Genomic DNA, 18,628 nt, shown 5'->3' on the forward strand with positions numbered 1-18,628 from the left:
AATAATAATTAAATGCAGCTTTGGCCAGGCAGCGTTGAAATGAAGTCTTGATGTTGTTGTATAGCTGAAGGCATAAGAGAAGCATCATGTTTTATTCAGTCTCCAGCATGAACCTCACAGACTGAATCCCTTGAAGTGACCAGAAGCAAGCCTGGAAAGCTCTGTCTTTGGGCTCCATCCTTTGGTCAATATGCATAACTGCAACAACAAATATGCTTGTTGGGGTTCTGTGAGGTGTCGAGTAGCCTGGGTGGTAAACAGCAATGAATAATCATCTGTTTCACAGTCACTACTTTCCCTTTATTTCCTATTTCTTGTAAGTTTTTGACATTTTCATAGGAGAGTGAACAATATGTGTTTGTAATGAGAAGTTTCTTTATGCAAAACAAATTTCACTCTCTTATAAAGCCATACTTAGTCCTTCAGACAATCCAGCCTGACACATTAACCAACCATTTTTGCACGCGGTGAACTGACTGACAAGAAGTAATCTACAAACCATACAATATTGCCACCGATTAGATCTCACACATCACTCCGAGGGACTTTTCATTTTCCAAATGAGTTATCCCGCCCGCACAAATGATGTAGCCGCATGACATCAAGTGTTAAATAAGCTTTGGACCAAGGCTATCCATTCTACTTTGTGGCTGCAATGTAATGTCTACTCCACCATAAAAATCTTATTTTCTATCCAATGCAGGTAAACGATCTCCAGGGATATTCATGTGCTCATTTAACTTTCTAATAGAGGACTTTACAGACATGCAGATGGCTTCTCACAAGGACCAGATAGGCCTTTTCAAGTGCATCCTGGCATGAGAACAGTTGACTAAAAAATGCATGAGAAATGTAATGGTAGGTGGATGCATGCTTCCAGGAAAAATGCAAGTTGCAAAACAGCATTTTATATCTATTTTCTTTCACTGCTGTATGATGTAATACATTGCAGATAACAACTGGTGTTAAATTATTGGTATTTGATTATTTATCTGATTATTATTTGATGCCGATCTGTCACACAGACAAGATACAATTATGAACATCTGCACTGTTGCTGAATTCATGCAAAACTCACGGACTAACAGAATACTCAATTGCGCTCGCTGTTTAAACTGACACTGTTTATTTCAGTGTGCCTCAAGTTCTGCACCAGCAAATGTTACTCTTTCCACCAAAGCTACCCTGAATACCATCCAAAACGTCAGCTAGGCCTTGCAGCACAGTGGGAGACTCTTACTCATGCTTATAAATCCAGACAGAGCTGTCAGATGAGCAGAGGAATAACATTGATTGAATGGCTGTATGTGTGTGCACTGTCAATGGGGTGGGAAAAGGATAATGCCTGCATTATACAGGAATTCAGAAAGTCAATAGCAAAATTTCATTTGCCCCATAAATAGGATGCAGCTGGTATTTTAACTCTAAAGCTCAATACAGAAACATAAATAAAACACAACAGATAATCCACTATAAAAATATATTGAGAATATTACAGTACAACAGAAAAATAAAGATAAAGCATCTCTGTGTCCAAATTTAGAGAGTGAGAGTGAATGTGCATTTTTTCCTATTTTTTCATGGACATGTTGTAATGAGACTCCTCTTTGAAACACTGCCTCTAACTATGATATACTGTATAATCCCCTCCAGATTTCACACGCAGGTGCACCATCTGAGATCGATGTTAACAACTTATTCAGGCTAAGTGCTGTGTTGCCAAACAGAGAACAGCAACTGAGCTCCACACACTCCTCTGTGCTGCTCAGAAGAAGCTAAAGCCAAGCGCTCTGGGTATTGCCTCTCTCTCTGATTTGAGCAGGGCAGCGACTTTTGGAACAAATGGTGGCATATCTCTGGTCCCCAGTGGATGAATTTAGAGAGTTTTCTTCACTTGGCTTTGAGCTACTTTGGCTTCATCAGGAAGGGCCAGTATTAGTTTGAACTGAATGTCACGCCTCAGCAGTGCAGTCGCTCTTCATGCAGCAGGAGCTGCAGCAGACTGGAATGCATGCAGGTGCTGCATTATTGCACCAAAAGGGAGGTAGTCAAACGTTTCCCCAACTGTAGGGTTTTACACAATAGCGCTGGCAGTAAACTGTGTGGTTGAATCATGGGGTGGCTCCATGACTCAGCCGTGGTGTTCTTCCTAACACACAGATGCTGGTTAAGCCTTGTTTTCCTGGGAAATCTAAGCATTCACAGGTAATTGAGGGATTTGACATATTGTACTGAGGATGACTTGCAGGTGCATATAGACTTAAAGACAGAACAGATTTGTTTATATCAGCAGTCTAATCTTAAACATCAACACATCTGTCCAACATCGCTGTCAGTGTCAGTCAGTTGCAGTGATGTGAGCGAGACTGCAGCTTCCACACGGGTGTTTCAGTGGTGGGGTGGCCCGTCTTAATTCAGATTATAGATTGCACCTGTAACTTGTATGGTTACACCAGACTGATTGTAAGTAGCAGCACAGCTGCAGTGTAAGACCACCCTTCTTCTCTCCCTCCCACACACACCCAGCACACACAAAAGACACACACACACACCAACGCATACACTGTCCCTCCGAGCCCACAATCAAATTTCACTCAATATCTGCAAAGCATTCCCAGCAGGCCTGAAATGTACATTAGCCTGGGGAAATCTATAAGATTGGCTCACATCACTAGTTTTACTTTTGTTCTATAGTCTCAGTGTTGTTCTGTATCAGCTGGAGAGCGGCGGCACAACACCTCTAACAAAGCAGCCCGCTCCACTTAAATCCCTCTGTTTTTGCCCACGTAAACCATAAATCATCCATGGTTCGTTATGACAGTTCCGGCTACGCTCCACCGCATTACTTTAGGAAAACATTACAGTTACATGTCCAGATATCCCAAATCCTAAAATTGCTATTTGGTTTTATTTGTTTTGTTTCTCCTCGGTGACTCAGTTGATGCAATCATGGTTTTAATCGTGGTCGGTTGGTTGGAAGAGTGAGTGATTGAGTGTGTTTAAGTGTGCATGCTGAAGCCAATTCAGATTTTGCTGTCACATCCTCAGAGGCAGAGCTGCTTCTGAGACACCGATCACTCTGGTTTTATGTCTTGCTCTACTCACTTGTTCTACCATGTTCCTCAATGTCAAAAAATACTCTATAACCATTTCTTAATTGGTCTTGATTGTTTAAAAATGAGGTGTGGCCTGTATAACCACACAGGAGCTGGTACACTGAACTCTTTCTGCTAAACTTGAATCAAACGTTTGCTTGGTATTAGAAATGCATGTGTGCTAATTTTCATTCAACTGAGCCTGAGGGGGGCAGTATAGTGCCAGCTAAAATGAATTTATAAATCAGACTGCAACAACAACACAAGCTAGTCGTAAACTGTGCTGAGAGTTATGATGATGGATCCCACCAGATGCAACATCCTACTGTGGAAGACGGCAGTGGCGTCTGACAGCCTTGCCTGAAATAAGCCAAGTGTTTCCACTTTCCGTCACAGGGGGTGCCATAAAAGGTATTTACAAATTCACAAAATGCCATAATATATGGTGCATACTGTAGCTTATTACAGCACATTATAAATAAGTCCCCCCTAGATATCCATTCCTTTCATACTGCTGTTTTGTGGAGATTACAATCTGAGTAATGTTACGGCCATATTTCTGCACAGCCAGCCATTATTAGCTGCTTATAAAGCCATCAGGGTGAACAGCTAACACTTCCCCTGCATGTCTATGGCAAGAGAGACAGGAAGCAGAATGTAGTTATTGTGCTGCAGCACAAAGGGTTTTGCTTAAGATTTCCCATAAAAGGAGCACATTGTTTATTTGCTTAACCTCTGGCACCTCTGCAGTTATTCCCAGTCTCTCCACAGAGCGGATTACTTTGTTTTAATCCAGCTCAGAGTGCCCCTGCACAGCACGCAACAGTCCTTCGTCATCATAACAGGCCAGGTATCGACACACGGGTCCCTGTTTACCTCCATAGGGCAGAGGGATTAGGAGCACAAGCTTTGATGTCAGATTCACAGACAGAAGTGGAGCAAAGCTAAAGCCTCTCAGGGTTATTATGATATCCAAGTCCATTTCTTTACCAGACGTTATGAAGCATCACGCGAGCCAGGAAAGAGGAGAATAAAAGGAAAATATGGAGGAGCAACTGCGGAAGACTTTCTTTCATCTTATATTATAATTTTATTCATTTTACTTTATTCATTATTTGGTGAGTTTCTAAGAGTCCACCATGAGATTTTATGTTACTCCTTAAAGAAACATCCATTGTGTCTGCTGAACAGCTAATGAGTAATAATGTTATCTCATTCACTATTAGCACTTTAGTAAATGCTGTTCCATTATTTATACTCTGCTGTTGCAGTCCGATTTAATCTATCTATTGTCCTTGTAATTGCCTAGAGGAAATACACGGGATGTGTTCATTGCTATAAGTTGGTATTAGATTTTACAGCAGTGCTACCACCGAGGGTCAGTGTGTTTTGATTATCTCTTAATTTCCCTCTTGGCCTACGGCAGAAGCAGCTCCATCCTCTCAGCTCTTGGTTTTGGAGTCTGTAAACAGTGCCAATGTGTTTTCCTATTGACATAATCACATTGAGTGGTGCTGATGCAGTGACATTTGCAGTAATAGGAGACTGATAATCCTCACACAATTGCCTCTCCACTTTTACACTACGGGGGAGGCCACAGGGGGGGCACACTGTGCTACTGCAGAAGATCTGCTGCTTACAGAGTGACCATGAACATGATAGCCTAGCCCTCACTCCTTAACTCTTATTACCCTGTGGAAAATGTGAGTCCTGCAGGATCAAACTGCCGGTGCTGACTCGGTGAATGGGGAGCAGGAGGCCCAGCAGAAATAAAAGCAGCAAGAGCTCTCTCAAGTGGTAAAGATGAAAACTTCTCTCTGCCCAGCAATCAGGAAGTTCTTTTTTAATCCTCATGGATTTTTATCATCCAGGCAAATAGTTATACTGTCTAAGGTTTTTAATTGCCTTTTTAAAACCTTGCAGTAATTTGTCCTGATCAGATTTTCTTTTCACAGCTATATTAAGTCTTGAAATGGCCATAGAATATAGAATTGCAGCAGTCCTGCAGTAAAAGTTTTAAATTACATACTTATAACCTGCAGCATTAGTCAAGCAGGTGTCATTAAGGCTTATAATTTTCTTGCAAGATGAGTCATACTGCATACCTATAGACTGTGCATTTCCTTAACACACCATTATTTAGTCTAACATTTCCATCTCATTAGCTGTTTTATGTGCGGGGGAAGACGTGATGTTCTACTGGCTGATAGACGGCAGAACATTCGATATTGACAGCAGACATCTGCCTACATTTGAGTCATTTATGCAAAGTCAATTTTGTGCATTGTGAAATTTCCAGTTAGCGTATGTTTCTGTATCTACCTCTCTTTCAGTATGCATTGTCAACACATGGACCCACTGCAAATTCACATTTTCAGCCAGCATGCAAAAACTACTGACTTAACGGCAGCTGGGCCAATATAGAAAACACACACCAGCCCACATCCACAAATCTCTACTGATGTCGGTACACAGAATGGATGCACTGTGAATAATATATGCACTTTATCTGTTACTGTGCCTTATAGCCTACAGGCCTGAAACTAAGAACACTTAGATTTTCTGCTACGTTTGCTTTGTACAACATCTAATAAAAACACTAAACCTTGAACTTCCACTAAATAACAACTGAACAGAAGCGTCTGCGAGCTGAGGACCATTTCTTAACAAACTTTGTGTTTCAGCTACTTCCACATCAGATCGGCCTTATCCATTTAAAAGTCCCAAAAGCCCGCACCTCCATGAGCTCTCCCTTGTTCCAGATCACTGCTGACAGTAATTGGAAACAACTGAAAAAGGCTTTGAGCTGGAACCATTTTCATCTATGTCACTCTCTTCCACATATTTGCCGGCAATACTTGCAGTTACTTACATGAGATCTGTGGCAAGCCACAGTGCTGCCATGTTCGATCGTACTGTTTTGATCAATCTCACCTGCATTCATAACACTCTCATTGGCTGCTATCGGTCTCCCTTCATGGCGATATCCGTCTTTCCCTGCTGCTGTTATCTGCCTTCCATTACATGCAGTAAAACCTCTTTTTGAAACAGCTATCTTCTGCCTCCGTGCTCATGTCTATTGCTGTGGAGATCCCTATAGAGCCAATGATCTTCATTTCACCACCATAACTTTCTTTCTGTTGTATGCACTGATTTTCTACAGATTCTGTGATGTTTCCTCTGAAGACCAAAAATGTACCACATTATAACATACCATGTATTTACAGTACATGAATCTAGATATGTACTACACAGGTTTTCTGTGCACTAAAATAAGACACTAGCAGCATACATTAAGCATGTTTACTGTTTAAATACCACTGCTTATGCCACAGATTTGGTGTGTGTAACATTAGAATACTGCAGTTTACATCAGTAGTGCCCAACTGTTTTCTTCAATCAAAGCAACGTCTTTTTGAGATCCCTCGTCACAGTATGAGATGTGAGCAGTTTAACCAAAGAAGGATTTTTCTTCCTCAGACTGTTTCATTTGAATAATCTTTTGATTCTGAGGAGATAAAGCTATCGTGTATTTCACAGGGAGAAGAAGCAAAGATCAGAGAAATATGTGTACATAGTAATAATTCAACATCTTTATCCAACCACATCTTCTAAAAATTGTGTTTCTATACTACCAAATACTTTTATCCAATATATTTATTGTGTATCAAAAAATACAGTAATTTCCCATGACCAGATACTGTGTATGTAACGGCTTAACTGTACTTCCATGATACATACAGAGAACTGATGTAGGTACACCATAGGCCTCCGTAAGGCCTGAATGCAAAATGGCTGCAGAGAAACCTGCAGTGACACTCATCCCGTGCAGAAGATAAGCAGCATCACTATTTCAACATCTGGAACAGTGCCACTCTGCAGATAGCATCCAAATACACGTACTGTCAAAGGCCAATCACACTATGGTGCGCCACTCAACCACACAGCACCAGAATCCAAAAAAATGATGTTGACAATGTAAACCACACGTTATGAAAAGAGATGAACTCATGGAAATTGTGTTCATAGCAGGAACGCCAAACTGTGCAACAAGACCAAACAGAAAACCCAAAAACAGCCAGTATCCAAACTGTCTGACACTGCTTACATTTCATGGAATATGGGTTTTACCTTTAGAAGAGCTTCTTCTGCATCAGGTCTGCATCAAAGGGCATCATCCTCCAGGTCAGCGGTGACAGCAGAGGGCAGGGTTTGAGCCATGATATTCCATCCAGATGTCTCCTATAACAGAATCGGGCTATATGATGATACCAGTGATGTACAGCAAAGCAGTGCATCAAACCTGGTGATGGTGAGTCTGTGAGCAGTTCTCTTGGCACTGTTTCAGCTGAGCAGTAAGATGGCATAGTTTTCCTCCTAAACCAGTGTCCCACAGATCTGTCATCCTCACTTGTTCAGTAATGGAATAATATGAAATAATAATGAAATAATATTGAAATCCTGCTGCTGAGTTGCTCCATTCACTGTAGCTTTCCTCCACACTGTCTGTGGCAAACCGCTGCCGGCCATGCACCTCTGGTTTCTGCTCCTGACCTGAAGAGTTTTCTCTCATGTTTATCTGTCTGACCCAGTGGTGCAGGAAGCATTTAGGTCTTTTATTCAAGTAGAAACAGCAAAACAACATTGTAAAATACTCAATTATGTGTTAGAGTCCTGAAAATGCTCCTGAACACACTGCAGAATAATGGCCCAGGACTCTCACAGTATTAATATAGTCAGAATATTATTACTTATGCAGCAGTTTGTGAGCACTGCAGCATTTTACTGTTGTTGCTGGTCATTATGGAGCAATTTTCTACTTTGTATGTACTGTTTAGCAGTTTTACTCCATGACAATACATCATACATTTGTTACCTTAGTATATAAAATACGAATTTTGTAAAGTAACGAGTAAAAAGTGTAATATTTTAATCTGAATGCTGGTGAACCATGGGACTAAAGTACAGTTATCTTTACCAATACCTTTAGTACTCCAGTGAATTTACTTACCTGTAGTTATCGCCACTGCTCTGTCCTTCAAAAGCTGTTGTCTATTAGCATTGTCACGCTAAATGCTAGTTGCTTAGAGCAGTACCTGATGTTACCGCTGCTGGTGGCAGTGGCTACAGACCACTGTCAGTGTTTCCACAGACAAAATCAAATCAAATATCAGGCATTTTGAATTACACTGAGCAGTGAGATGGTGAGGCGACTGCTAGCTAGCTAGCTAGCCCATCTGTGGGCCTTAGGGGAACTTATTATTGTTTATTTTTCTTCCCGTCTATTAACGCAGACGCTATATTCGCGTTTATACTCATATTATGCACCGTTAGAAAAGCTAAGATTGTCGTGAATCGACTGATGCAAACCATTTCAAGATACAACCACAACATGAAGCACTACAAACAGCAACAACAGACAAGCAGTTCTGAAAAATTCACACAACACTAAGGAAACTCACCGAACGCCTCTCTGTGATCCGTAGTTCGTAACACTCGGCAGAAACGGTCTGGTAACCTCGACAAAGGTCCAGATGATCCACTGCAGTAAACATATTTAGTCAAAAACTTGCTAATTATCCACAGAAAGATGTTTTCTCCTTTTAAATTAGCAAGCTATATGCTTCTCATTCGCTTGTTGCTAAACTTCCGGTAAGGTGTACAAACTGCGGAGTCAACACTTCAAATAAGACCTCGCTTCCTAACTTGACCAATCACAATCTGCCATATGAAACCTAGCAACCAGAGAAGCCAATAACAATCTAAGTTGAGTTGAAGGGCCTCCCTTTCTATTTCTCTGTGAAGATCAAGCCAGTTGCAGCCGAGTTTGCTGATGACTGACACTTTGAATAGCCAATGAAATTCTCAAAACACCAATATGCCACTTCAGTGAGTGAGTTATTTCCAGCTTTGGCACCTCAAATTAGGATCAAATTTATGTCATAATAGAGATATGATAAATATAGCAAATGGCTGAATATAAAGATATATAGCCAAAATATACATATGAATATATTAAATATGAATATACATAGATTGCCAAAATTGTGTCTGGTCTAAATTTATAACATATGGCTCTGCCCCTGCTGAAAGGGCTGTTTATTGGATAAATATTTAAAATACAAACCCGCCACAGTGCACATGAATTTCTCAACAAAGCATCCAATGAGTCCATTAAACTCCAACCCTCCAATCCAAGATGGTGGATCATTTCTGTGTGATGCTCGACAGCATGGCCATCGGTGGCCTAAAGCAGCGGATTTTGTCACAGAGGTTTCATTTTGTCCATATTTTCTGCTGATTGAGTAATGGAAGAGCTGGACATCTCTTAATTTCAAACAAAGACACATTTATTTCTTATTATTCAATAACTACAAATCCCACTGTTTGTTTTGCAGCGTGCTTAAAGGGTTTCATCCCTGTGCACTGAGCAGAGACCATCAGATAGAATATATTTGAGATTTTCATTCTGTCTCCGTCTGCCATTCTAACAGCAGCTCTGCAGCATGCACTTATCCCTGGCCTGCATTTTTGAGTTAACCAAATACAGATGTGCTCACTGCAGGCAAATCTCAAAGTCCACCTCTGCTTCCGCCCCCTTCTTTGATTGGCTGATGGAAAAGGCTGAAGTTAGGGGAGGATGGAGTCTCTACCCAGTTGTAATTTAGGTGTCATCATTTTTTCTTTTTTGCTGTCTTTTCCTGCTTTCTTCACAGACACTGACAAGATGGCCTCGGCACATGACAGAGCTGTACTCCAAGCTATATTCAACCCCAGCAGCCCCTTTGGAGACATCCCCGGCCTGAACCAAGAGGAGGAATTAATTGATGATGGTGAGCATTTGCTTCTGACTTGATACGTCTCTACATATCATGTCACAGCTTTTTATGTTTATCATTTCATAGCATATTGAATTTATTTGAACGCATCCCGGACTAAAAAAAAACATGACATTTTAATCCAAGTTGAGTTCTGGGTGACATTTCTGTGTTTTTCTTGCCACGGTACCTGTCAATTGAGTTTGAGTGCTTTTTCAACCTGTTTATCTCCCCCTGCCAGACAGTGGCTTTGACACAGAGCTGCTGAAGCAAGTGAAAGAGCTGGAGATGCAGGGTGTCTCGGCAGCAGAGGCTGGGGATTTGCAAGCTGCACTTCAGCTGTTCAGCCAGGCAATCCAGATCCTGCCTCAGCGAGCCTCAGCCTATAACAACAGGGCACAGGCCCTGCGGCTGCAGGGGAACACAGCAGGTACATGCCACAAATTCAATAAGAACCTTTTCCAGTCACCACAGTGTGCTGACATATCAGGCTGTTAAGTCTGAGGCCAGCGTGACACCATATCAGACCTTTGTCTATCTGATGCACCGTCAACAATGTTACAGTACAGGCTCTGAATTAGCCTTGTTATAGCTACATTCACCTGCTGGCTGTCACGAGGGGGGCAGGGTTGTATACACTGAATGTACAGAATGACAGGGATTTTGTGTCTCCAGCATTTTATAGTTTCAGTGTATTATCATTGCCATTACAAAAATGACAGATGTAGCAGGTTATAGTTAGTGCATTTTGTCATTTTTGTTTATTGGATTATTAAACCTCTTTGGCTCATGTGATGATTGCTGTGGTGTTTTTATACTGCCAGCAGATCTTATTGTCAATCACACCATGCACTCAACACTGTAACATCTTTTTTACTTGCATTGTGTTTCTAAAATTGGAGTTTATATTTCTAGCTGGTTTGAGTGTAAGCTGATGCCAGCTGATGCTGACTAACAAGACCCTCTGAATATTCCCAACAAAACACCTACATGTCTATTTGAAATAACATGCAGGAAATGTGAAATGAAGTGAGCAAATGCTGAATCACTGCTGTGTTACAGAGCAGCAAAATAGTACTGTAGTACTGTATTCATCAGAAAATGTCGTTATCAATAGAACATAGCACATGTATTGAGAATATATATAATACATCTGAGACTGCTGTATTTTTGGTAATTTATGAAAAGCACATTCAGTTTCAGTCAACATATTAATATTAGAATGACTGTAGCACATTTTTATTTACTGCATACTTGACAATAATCGGTGCAAGAGTAATTCAAAGCAAATTCAGCTCCATTACTCAGAGTGAATATTGCAGTAGACTGACTTAAAACCCACACTGAGTATCCTGTTTAATATCACAGACTGAAAATCAACTTTCCAGACATGTGTATGCCTCACAGTGCCCTTCTCTCCTCTCAGGAGCGCTGCAGGACCTGGACCGAGCCATCTCTCTGAGCGGCGGCACTGGACGAACTGCCTGCCAGGGGCTGGTGCAAAGAGGCCTTTTACGTAGATTGGCATGCCAGCATGATGAAGCCAGAGCAGATTTTGAGAAAGCGGCTAAACTTGGAAGTGAATTTGCTCGACAGCAGGCTGTTGCTCTTAATCCATATGCGGCCCTGTGCAACAAAATGCTGTCAGAGATGATTAATACGTTGCGCAACCCAGCGTCAGAGATGAAGTAGTTATTACTTTTATACCTTTTGTGTTTGTGTATGTGGTTAATAAAACAATATTTTTAAATTTTCATGTCCTTTTTATGCTACTGACAGTGCTGCTGTGAAATAAATAAGGCCAAGTGCAGGTCAGATTTATTACCCAGTTTATAGTTTGAATGACATGCATAGATGACAGTCTAAATTAGAAAGAAAGCATGCACTGCTGTGTTCAATCAAATATAACACAGGACATGATCTCATGTTCAGCATGCAAATATCAAACTTGTCTTTTGAGGTACTTCAGCTTTTCTCCAGTAGATGTCAGACTTGTCTTGTTGAAAACTGTCAACAATAGTGAAATGGAAATAATGCTTTTCAATACAAGAATGAGCAGATATGGAACAAACAACACTCGTGGGCTCAGTATGGCAAACAAAAGCAACTGATCTGATATTACACAATATGAGGCCCTCTCTCAAACACTGCATCAGGAAATTTGTGAATTTAGTGTCCTCAGAAAGGTTATTGAAGTTTCATCTTCTCTCAATAAACACTGCATAGATAAATCCATTTGAAGCATTTTGCCGACTTACTGCACAATTGAAGTGATTTGAGGAGACATTACAAGAAATAGAAGCTGGGTAAATCACATCACAATTTTCAGAAATTGCATTTTTTGCCAAAGTGAATCCTTATACCACATATACAGTATGTGTCTGCAGGGCTTCAGCACACAGTTTCTCTTCTGTTTCTGTACTGTAGCTGTATATGCGGAGGCTTTATCCACTTCACAGTTCTGTGGGTGCATACATATCACATCTGAGTGATTCTAAACATGGCATCACTCGTGTTGTGGTCCACCCACTGAGCTCAGGGACCACGAGCATTATCTTTTATGCTTTACTTGTGCATATTTGTCTCTGACCTCTCCCAGGCAGGCCAAAGCCATCGGCTCAGTGCGCTCCTGTCTCTTGTAGAAGGAACACGTTCTCAGGTGATCTGACATGGAAGGAGTGTTGCTGAAGCTCCATTTGTCCACAGAGGAAAACAGAGAGCTGAACTCCCAAACCTGTAATACACAGACAAAGCTGAAGTAGGTGTAGGAAGCTGCTGCCAAGGCATCTACCAATTGTCCTGCAGCTATGATCATGAGGATATGTTTATGTTTGATATCCAAGGAATCTAGATCATAGAGTATTTTTATCACAACACCAGGGCGGGATGTTATTTCTGTATCTATCCGTTACAAATTTATACAAATTATTACGCCCTTCAGTGGGGAGCAAATGCCCAGCTGTCGCCACACAGTCTTCTCAACACCTTGTTTCCATGAATGATCACATATCTGACTTGTTATGGTAGCACTGTGTTTACTGGCAGCAAGGCCTCAGGTCATTCCACATCACTGATATCATCAGCATGCTCCCGGTCCCATGACCACTACAGTACAGAGATAGTCAATGTAAGAAGACACACTGTGAACTTATACCACCTTTAGTACCTCCAGCAGAGAGGTTATGTTTTTCGTATGGGTTTGTTTGTTTGTTGTCAGGATATCTGATAACTGCTTAACAGATCTGAAGAAGAATCAGATTGAATGTTAACCCAAATTAAAAGCAAACTTGATTTGTTTTTTGTTCAGAACTGTGAAAAGAAAGAAATGAAACATCTTTCAAAAATTCTTTGTTTCACAACAAATGTTTCAACCCGCTGAATATCTACCATTTTACTCCACATACACAAACATCATTTTGATCAAATTTGGTACACAGAATATTTGTATGAGCTGTCAAAAGATGTAATTTTTTATTTGCTGTATTGCCTGATTGCAACATGTGATAATTTGACATAAACTGCTGTAACTACTAAATATATTGTGCAGTTGTAACCAATATTAGATATCATGCAATCGTCTACTTCAAGAAATCATGTACATCTGATGGCATTTCACTACAGATACATGATGAATTCAAATGGCCATAGCTCAATGGTCATGAATCTGTAACACTTGAAATGTCATCCTTTGTTTGCTCAAAATTCCAGACTGGATTTAGATAATCTCCAAAAATCAAGGCAGCTGAAGGCATCTGAATGCTCAGACCACAAGACCACTAAGCGTCCCTGTGGCCTAGTGGTCTAAGCCATGGAGTCTAAGGTCTAGCTTAGTGGTCTAATGCAAACACAGCCTCACTGGTTTGAGTCCAGCTGTTGCATGTGACACCCATCACTTCTATTTTTCCCTGAATCTCTCTACTGCCAATTATCAAAGGGAAAAAACACCCAATTAGCACTGGTTGTTTATAACTACAGTATCATTTTTTTTTTCAGGTCTAGATCCAGATGCAAATTTTTGCTTTCTATAGAGCTACTGTGTTTTTTGCTTGTTTGTTTTATCTCATACAGCAGAACAAAATCTCCATGTTGCAACACTAAATGACACTTAAGTTCAGCTGTTTAGTCAACAGGCACTTTTTGACTAAACGGCCGACAGCAGTCAGGAAAGAGAACAAAATGTCCTTTTTCCAAACACTTCTTCAAGGTGCCTGACCCCACATGCAACAGGGTTTTGATAAAAACACAGTCAATGTGGCAAATGTCTACTGGCTGCTTCAGTGGGAACCCATAAACTAAAGATGACCGTGATTGCATTCATAATATTGTGAGAGGACTATGGAGAGTCTGGAGGGTGTCTGCAATCCAGCAGCTGTCATGTATGAATGACTGACATTTCTAATGACAGAATGGTGTCAGATACTGAAGGCAACTGATATAGAAATTTGACCGTGTGTTTACTTTGCCTTCACTGTGTACAAGGTTGAGATCAAATAATACTGCATATGAGATGGAATAGTAGCATAAATAAAGAAATATGATAATATAAAAGGAGTTTCTACTGCAGTTCACTTAATATAAATAGACAGACGATTCAAGCGATTAGAATTAGAATAACACATTTAATTTCATGAAATTGAAAAATCTTAAGGATACTTGCTTTCTTTCGACATTTCCAGGAGCTCCCCCCGTGGGAATATGTCTTTTTCTCCCACTTGAGCGAGACCATCCCTCTCTCCTGCAACAATGTGGCGCACACCTCCCTCATCAGATGGGAGACCTGGGACAGCTGAGATAATGTAGAACTGTCAAGGTACCCGGCAATGTGCTGAAGGATCTCCAGGGGCAAGCTGCTCAGGGGATCCAGATTATGTTTGCCATTTCTCTGAGGGCCTTCACAGAGGGATGAAAGGACTTCTGGCTGGAGGACAAAGGCGCTGACATCTTGGCAGAATTTGATTGTAGCCTGGTGACCTGCAGGGTGAAACCTCGTCTGGGTGAAAGTGCACCCGAGGTACGCTAAGGGGCAGCGCTGTTGGAACCAGCCGCTCAGAGAGGCCTGTATGTCAGAGTGCACATTCCTGAAGTGAGAGCGGTACTCATCACGGCGAAAGAAGTGGCCACACATGTAGCTGAAGGCTGAACTTGTTTTGTTATGTCTTCTAGTAACAGACTCTGCTTCAACATGTACATAAAGACAATGAGGTTTGTCTGCAGTGACATCAGCAAGCGATGCATCTGCTTTGAATGGAGCAGAGGCAAAGTTGTATGTTTGTGTTCCTTCATCCACATAAAGACCATCTATCCCCACACTCTCTGAGATTAAATGTCCTTTCAGTTCCTTTTCCAGGGAGCAAAGGAGAGTGGCACCAATCTCGTCACACTTCGGAAGGTCCTCAACTGACACGTCCAAATCTGCAGTGTCAACACTCTGGTGTGCGGTCTTGGCCTTGTGCGCCGGGTCCTTCAGGTGATGACGCTTTGCTCGATAGCTGGTAGGAACGTTGAATGTGTGGACAGTTTCAACCTCAATGGGCTCCAGATTCCCATAAACAAAATCCCTTTCTCTTGGAGTGCAAGCAGCAAGCTGGCCAAAGTTAATCAACATTGCCCCATGGTGCACCAGATACATGTTATATTCAGCAATGTTGACTTCCTTGCCTAACCTCTCAAGGACCCCATCTTGCCATGGCGCGAGGCCAGTTGTACCATTCATGCTTGAAGAAGCAGCAGCGTTCTCTTGGCTCAGCTGTGAGTCTCTTGTCTCCTGCTGACAGTTTGATGATTCTTGCTCTTCCTCTTTCACTCCTTGTTCCTCCATCTTATCCAGGTTTTTGACAGTTTGCTTGCATCCGTTCATCTCCTTGTTGAATATCTTCTCCCAGGAGCAGTAGTTCTGAATACTATCTACATCCCTGCTCTTTGCCAAAGCATCTCTCTCCTCTTGGCTCAGTTCTTTTACCTCCATCCTCGTGCAGCCATTTTCTGTAGATTTTTCACAAACTAAAGAACAGGTTGCTTCCTCTGCAGGACTGTTGACCCCAGCAGAAACATCCTGAAGGACAGAATCTTCCACCATCAACTCAGGAAAAATGTTCTTCATTTTGATGGATCGAAACAGCAGCTCTTGGTCCCTGAGAGCCATAGCAACATCGAGGTTTTCCTCATTTTTAGGGTTTTCTGAAACATTTTTGTAGAAAGTCAGATCAGTTTCTGAAACAGGCCAGCGGTTCCACTCCTGAGAGCAGCAGACCACGCTCGCAGGACAGACCTCCAGGTGTTTGGCTAGCCTGTGGCGTAGCATGGTGAGAGGACAACCATAGGCCACATTGAGGCAGGGGACCGTCTCATTGGGACAGAGAAGCTGGTGCTCCTCTTGCTTGCACATATGCAGGATGGCGCCACAGTTTTTATGACATTTGATGACCATGCATGAGACAGAAATCTGCAGTGGGACTTGACAGTGGACATTGTAACACTTGTCACAATGCTCATGATGGCCTCCAGGCATCTTTCTGTTCTTCACCTTAAAAGGGAAATAACACAATGCAGAACAATAGGCAATGTTTCTAGGCCCATGCTGAGGCTATTTTAAAGCTATAACAATAGTTGCAAGTAATGTTAGAATCATATTTTGTTAGAACTCTTAAATGATGATGTCAAACTTTGAAAATAAATGCATTTACCATTTTTAGATGATGGACACAATGGTCATCTGAGAAGAGTTTCAAGCTGGAAACACTGTTGGAGAACCTGGAAAACAATACTGTGCATATAAGGCACAAGTCAGCAAATACAAGCCTGACTATATTTGAATAGAAAAGCAAAGATGATGGCAAGGTGTGGTCTGATGTACAGAGTTAAAATGCATAATAAATTTTCATAAATATTATGTCCAATCTTAATCTTAAAATATGCAGAAATATGTATGAATATGAATGTAAATATACATCTACATACATCTGTTATCATTAGCATAAAAAGAGGAATTACATGTTCAGCTCAACCAAAGACTTTCTAATAACAGAAATCTACATTTTAGTAAAGAGTGAAAGTGCAAACTGCAGCAATAACAGCAACGTTTCTCACCCTTTGTTCTTCCGAGGCTGTCACCTTGTGTTTGCTGGCACCTCTGAGTAACCTCTGCACTGTGTCTGGACATTATAAATGGACACAACAGAGGGGCGGACAGGCCAGAGGGACAGGGCACCATTGTCACACAGCCGTTAGAGCCAAGGTCAGGTTACAACCCCCACCTCCGCTTTACTGTGAAAGGGGGGCGATAATACCAGGTAATCCAAGTTCTCAGTAGCTAAACATATGGTTTAACTACCGTTTGCTCAAAAACAACATCTGAGTGTGTGCAATACATTGCCTGCACATGCACTGCACTGCCAGCCCTTTATACTCCATTAGCAGTTATTATATGTTTGCATTCCCTTCCCAGTTTAGAGTAACAGTTGGAAACAATTAATTATAAAGCACTTTCTGAAATATCTTTGAAATCATTTTACAGATGGGTTCATCTGATTACTGCTTTTTTAGAGATGAAAACTGAAATGATTAATCGTAAGTGATGATTTCTTATTGGTGATTATTTCTTCAAAAATGTACACAGCGCAGTGCTTTAATATAAGCGTGTTTGTCCTGATCGTTGTCCTCCACTAGATGTCAGTCACACACTTTCAAAAACTCATGCAGCATTTCTCCAGCAGCTCTTTCTGCTGCCAGATGAATTTCATATCATGGATTAGTTAAATTCTTCAGGGTTACAATATAAGATCAAAAAGGTATTTTTTCATGATGCTCTGAAAAAACCCAGGTTCATTTAAATTCATCTCAAGCCTGTACTGTTGATTATGTCCCAGAACGAACTGAAAATTGAGGCAGTTTTAGGATGCATGTGTAATTTTTTAAAGGAATTAGCTGGAGGGAAACTTATCTTCATCAAGTGATGTTTTGATTCAATACAGAAACTGATTCTTTCTCAGAACCTTGTTTCATCTGTGGAACAGGCCCAATAACTGTCTCTTATAATTAAATCACCGTTCAGTGGTGTCATAACACAAACCTCTGCTGCTCTACAACAGCAATAGTTTTATTGTACACACAGGCCTACAGGAGCTCAGTATTTGTTGACTCCTACACGGTTTGAATGTTATGATCTCAAACTGCAAATTACACATAAAAAGGTGCACATCTGTCTTTGTGTGTGGTTTCATATTCATGCCATCTTTTTCATTCACTTGCAGAAATTCTGTGTTGTGCAACATAATGGGGTATTGATCCAGTCTAACTAGTGTTAACTAATTACACTCATTTACATTAAAGTAGGCTTAAATATCACCCGCTTCACTCCCCCACATCACCTCGCAAACACCTCCTGACACTCACTTTCCACCCTGTGTAAAATGTGCTGGATCCACAATCTGCATCTGGGAGCCGTCGTTCAATTCATTTCCACCTGGCACAGATGACAATAAACAGCTTATCAGAGGCAGCTGCTTCGCTCTCTATAGGCTCTGCAATCAGCATACATTTAATCAGACTGAGAGAGAGACGGGCTTAGTCTTGAAGAAAATATTTCCAGCCCGTCCTTACCAGAAAACGGCCGGATAGCTTGGCTGTGCAAGCAGCTTATTGCGACCCATATTTACATTTATTGTTAAACAGCGACCTCTAGTGGTCCTAATAATTATGATGGGAGAACAGAAGTTA

The 18,628-nt window shown here is 41.2% G+C and overlaps 2 protein-coding genes across 2 annotated transcripts; one reads left to right on the forward strand and one right to left on the reverse strand.

Annotated features, from left to right (window-relative positions):
- The first annotated feature begins 9,788 nt into the window (after positions 1-9,788).
- On the forward strand, positions 9,789-11,718 carry ttc36 (tetratricopeptide repeat domain 36). Its single transcript, XM_076735747.1, has 3 exons — positions 9,789-9,928; positions 10,155-10,343; positions 11,340-11,718. Exons 1-3 carry the CDS (start codon positions 9,823-9,825, stop codon positions 11,603-11,605), a joined length of 561 nt encoding a protein of 186 aa, XP_076591862.1. The 5' UTR covers positions 9,789-9,822; the 3' UTR covers positions 11,606-11,718.
- Positions 11,719-12,464: 746 nt separating this feature from the next.
- LOC143323785 (F-box only protein 40) lies at positions 12,465-16,430 on the reverse strand. Its single transcript, XM_076735866.1, has 2 exons — positions 14,571-16,430; positions 12,465-12,647 (listed from the first exon to the last, which is right to left on the reverse strand). Exons 1-2 carry the CDS (start codon positions 16,419-16,421, stop codon positions 12,465-12,467), a joined length of 2,034 nt encoding a protein of 677 aa, XP_076591981.1. The 5' UTR covers positions 16,422-16,430.
- Between the last annotated feature and the right edge of the window lie 2,198 nt (positions 16,431-18,628).

The sequence above is a fragment of the Chaetodon auriga genome, chromosome 7 (genome assembly GCF_051107435.1).
Source record: "Chaetodon auriga isolate fChaAug3 chromosome 7, fChaAug3.hap1, whole genome shotgun sequence".
Classification (NCBI taxonomy): Eukaryota; Metazoa; Chordata; class Actinopteri; order Chaetodontiformes; family Chaetodontidae; genus Chaetodon; species Chaetodon auriga.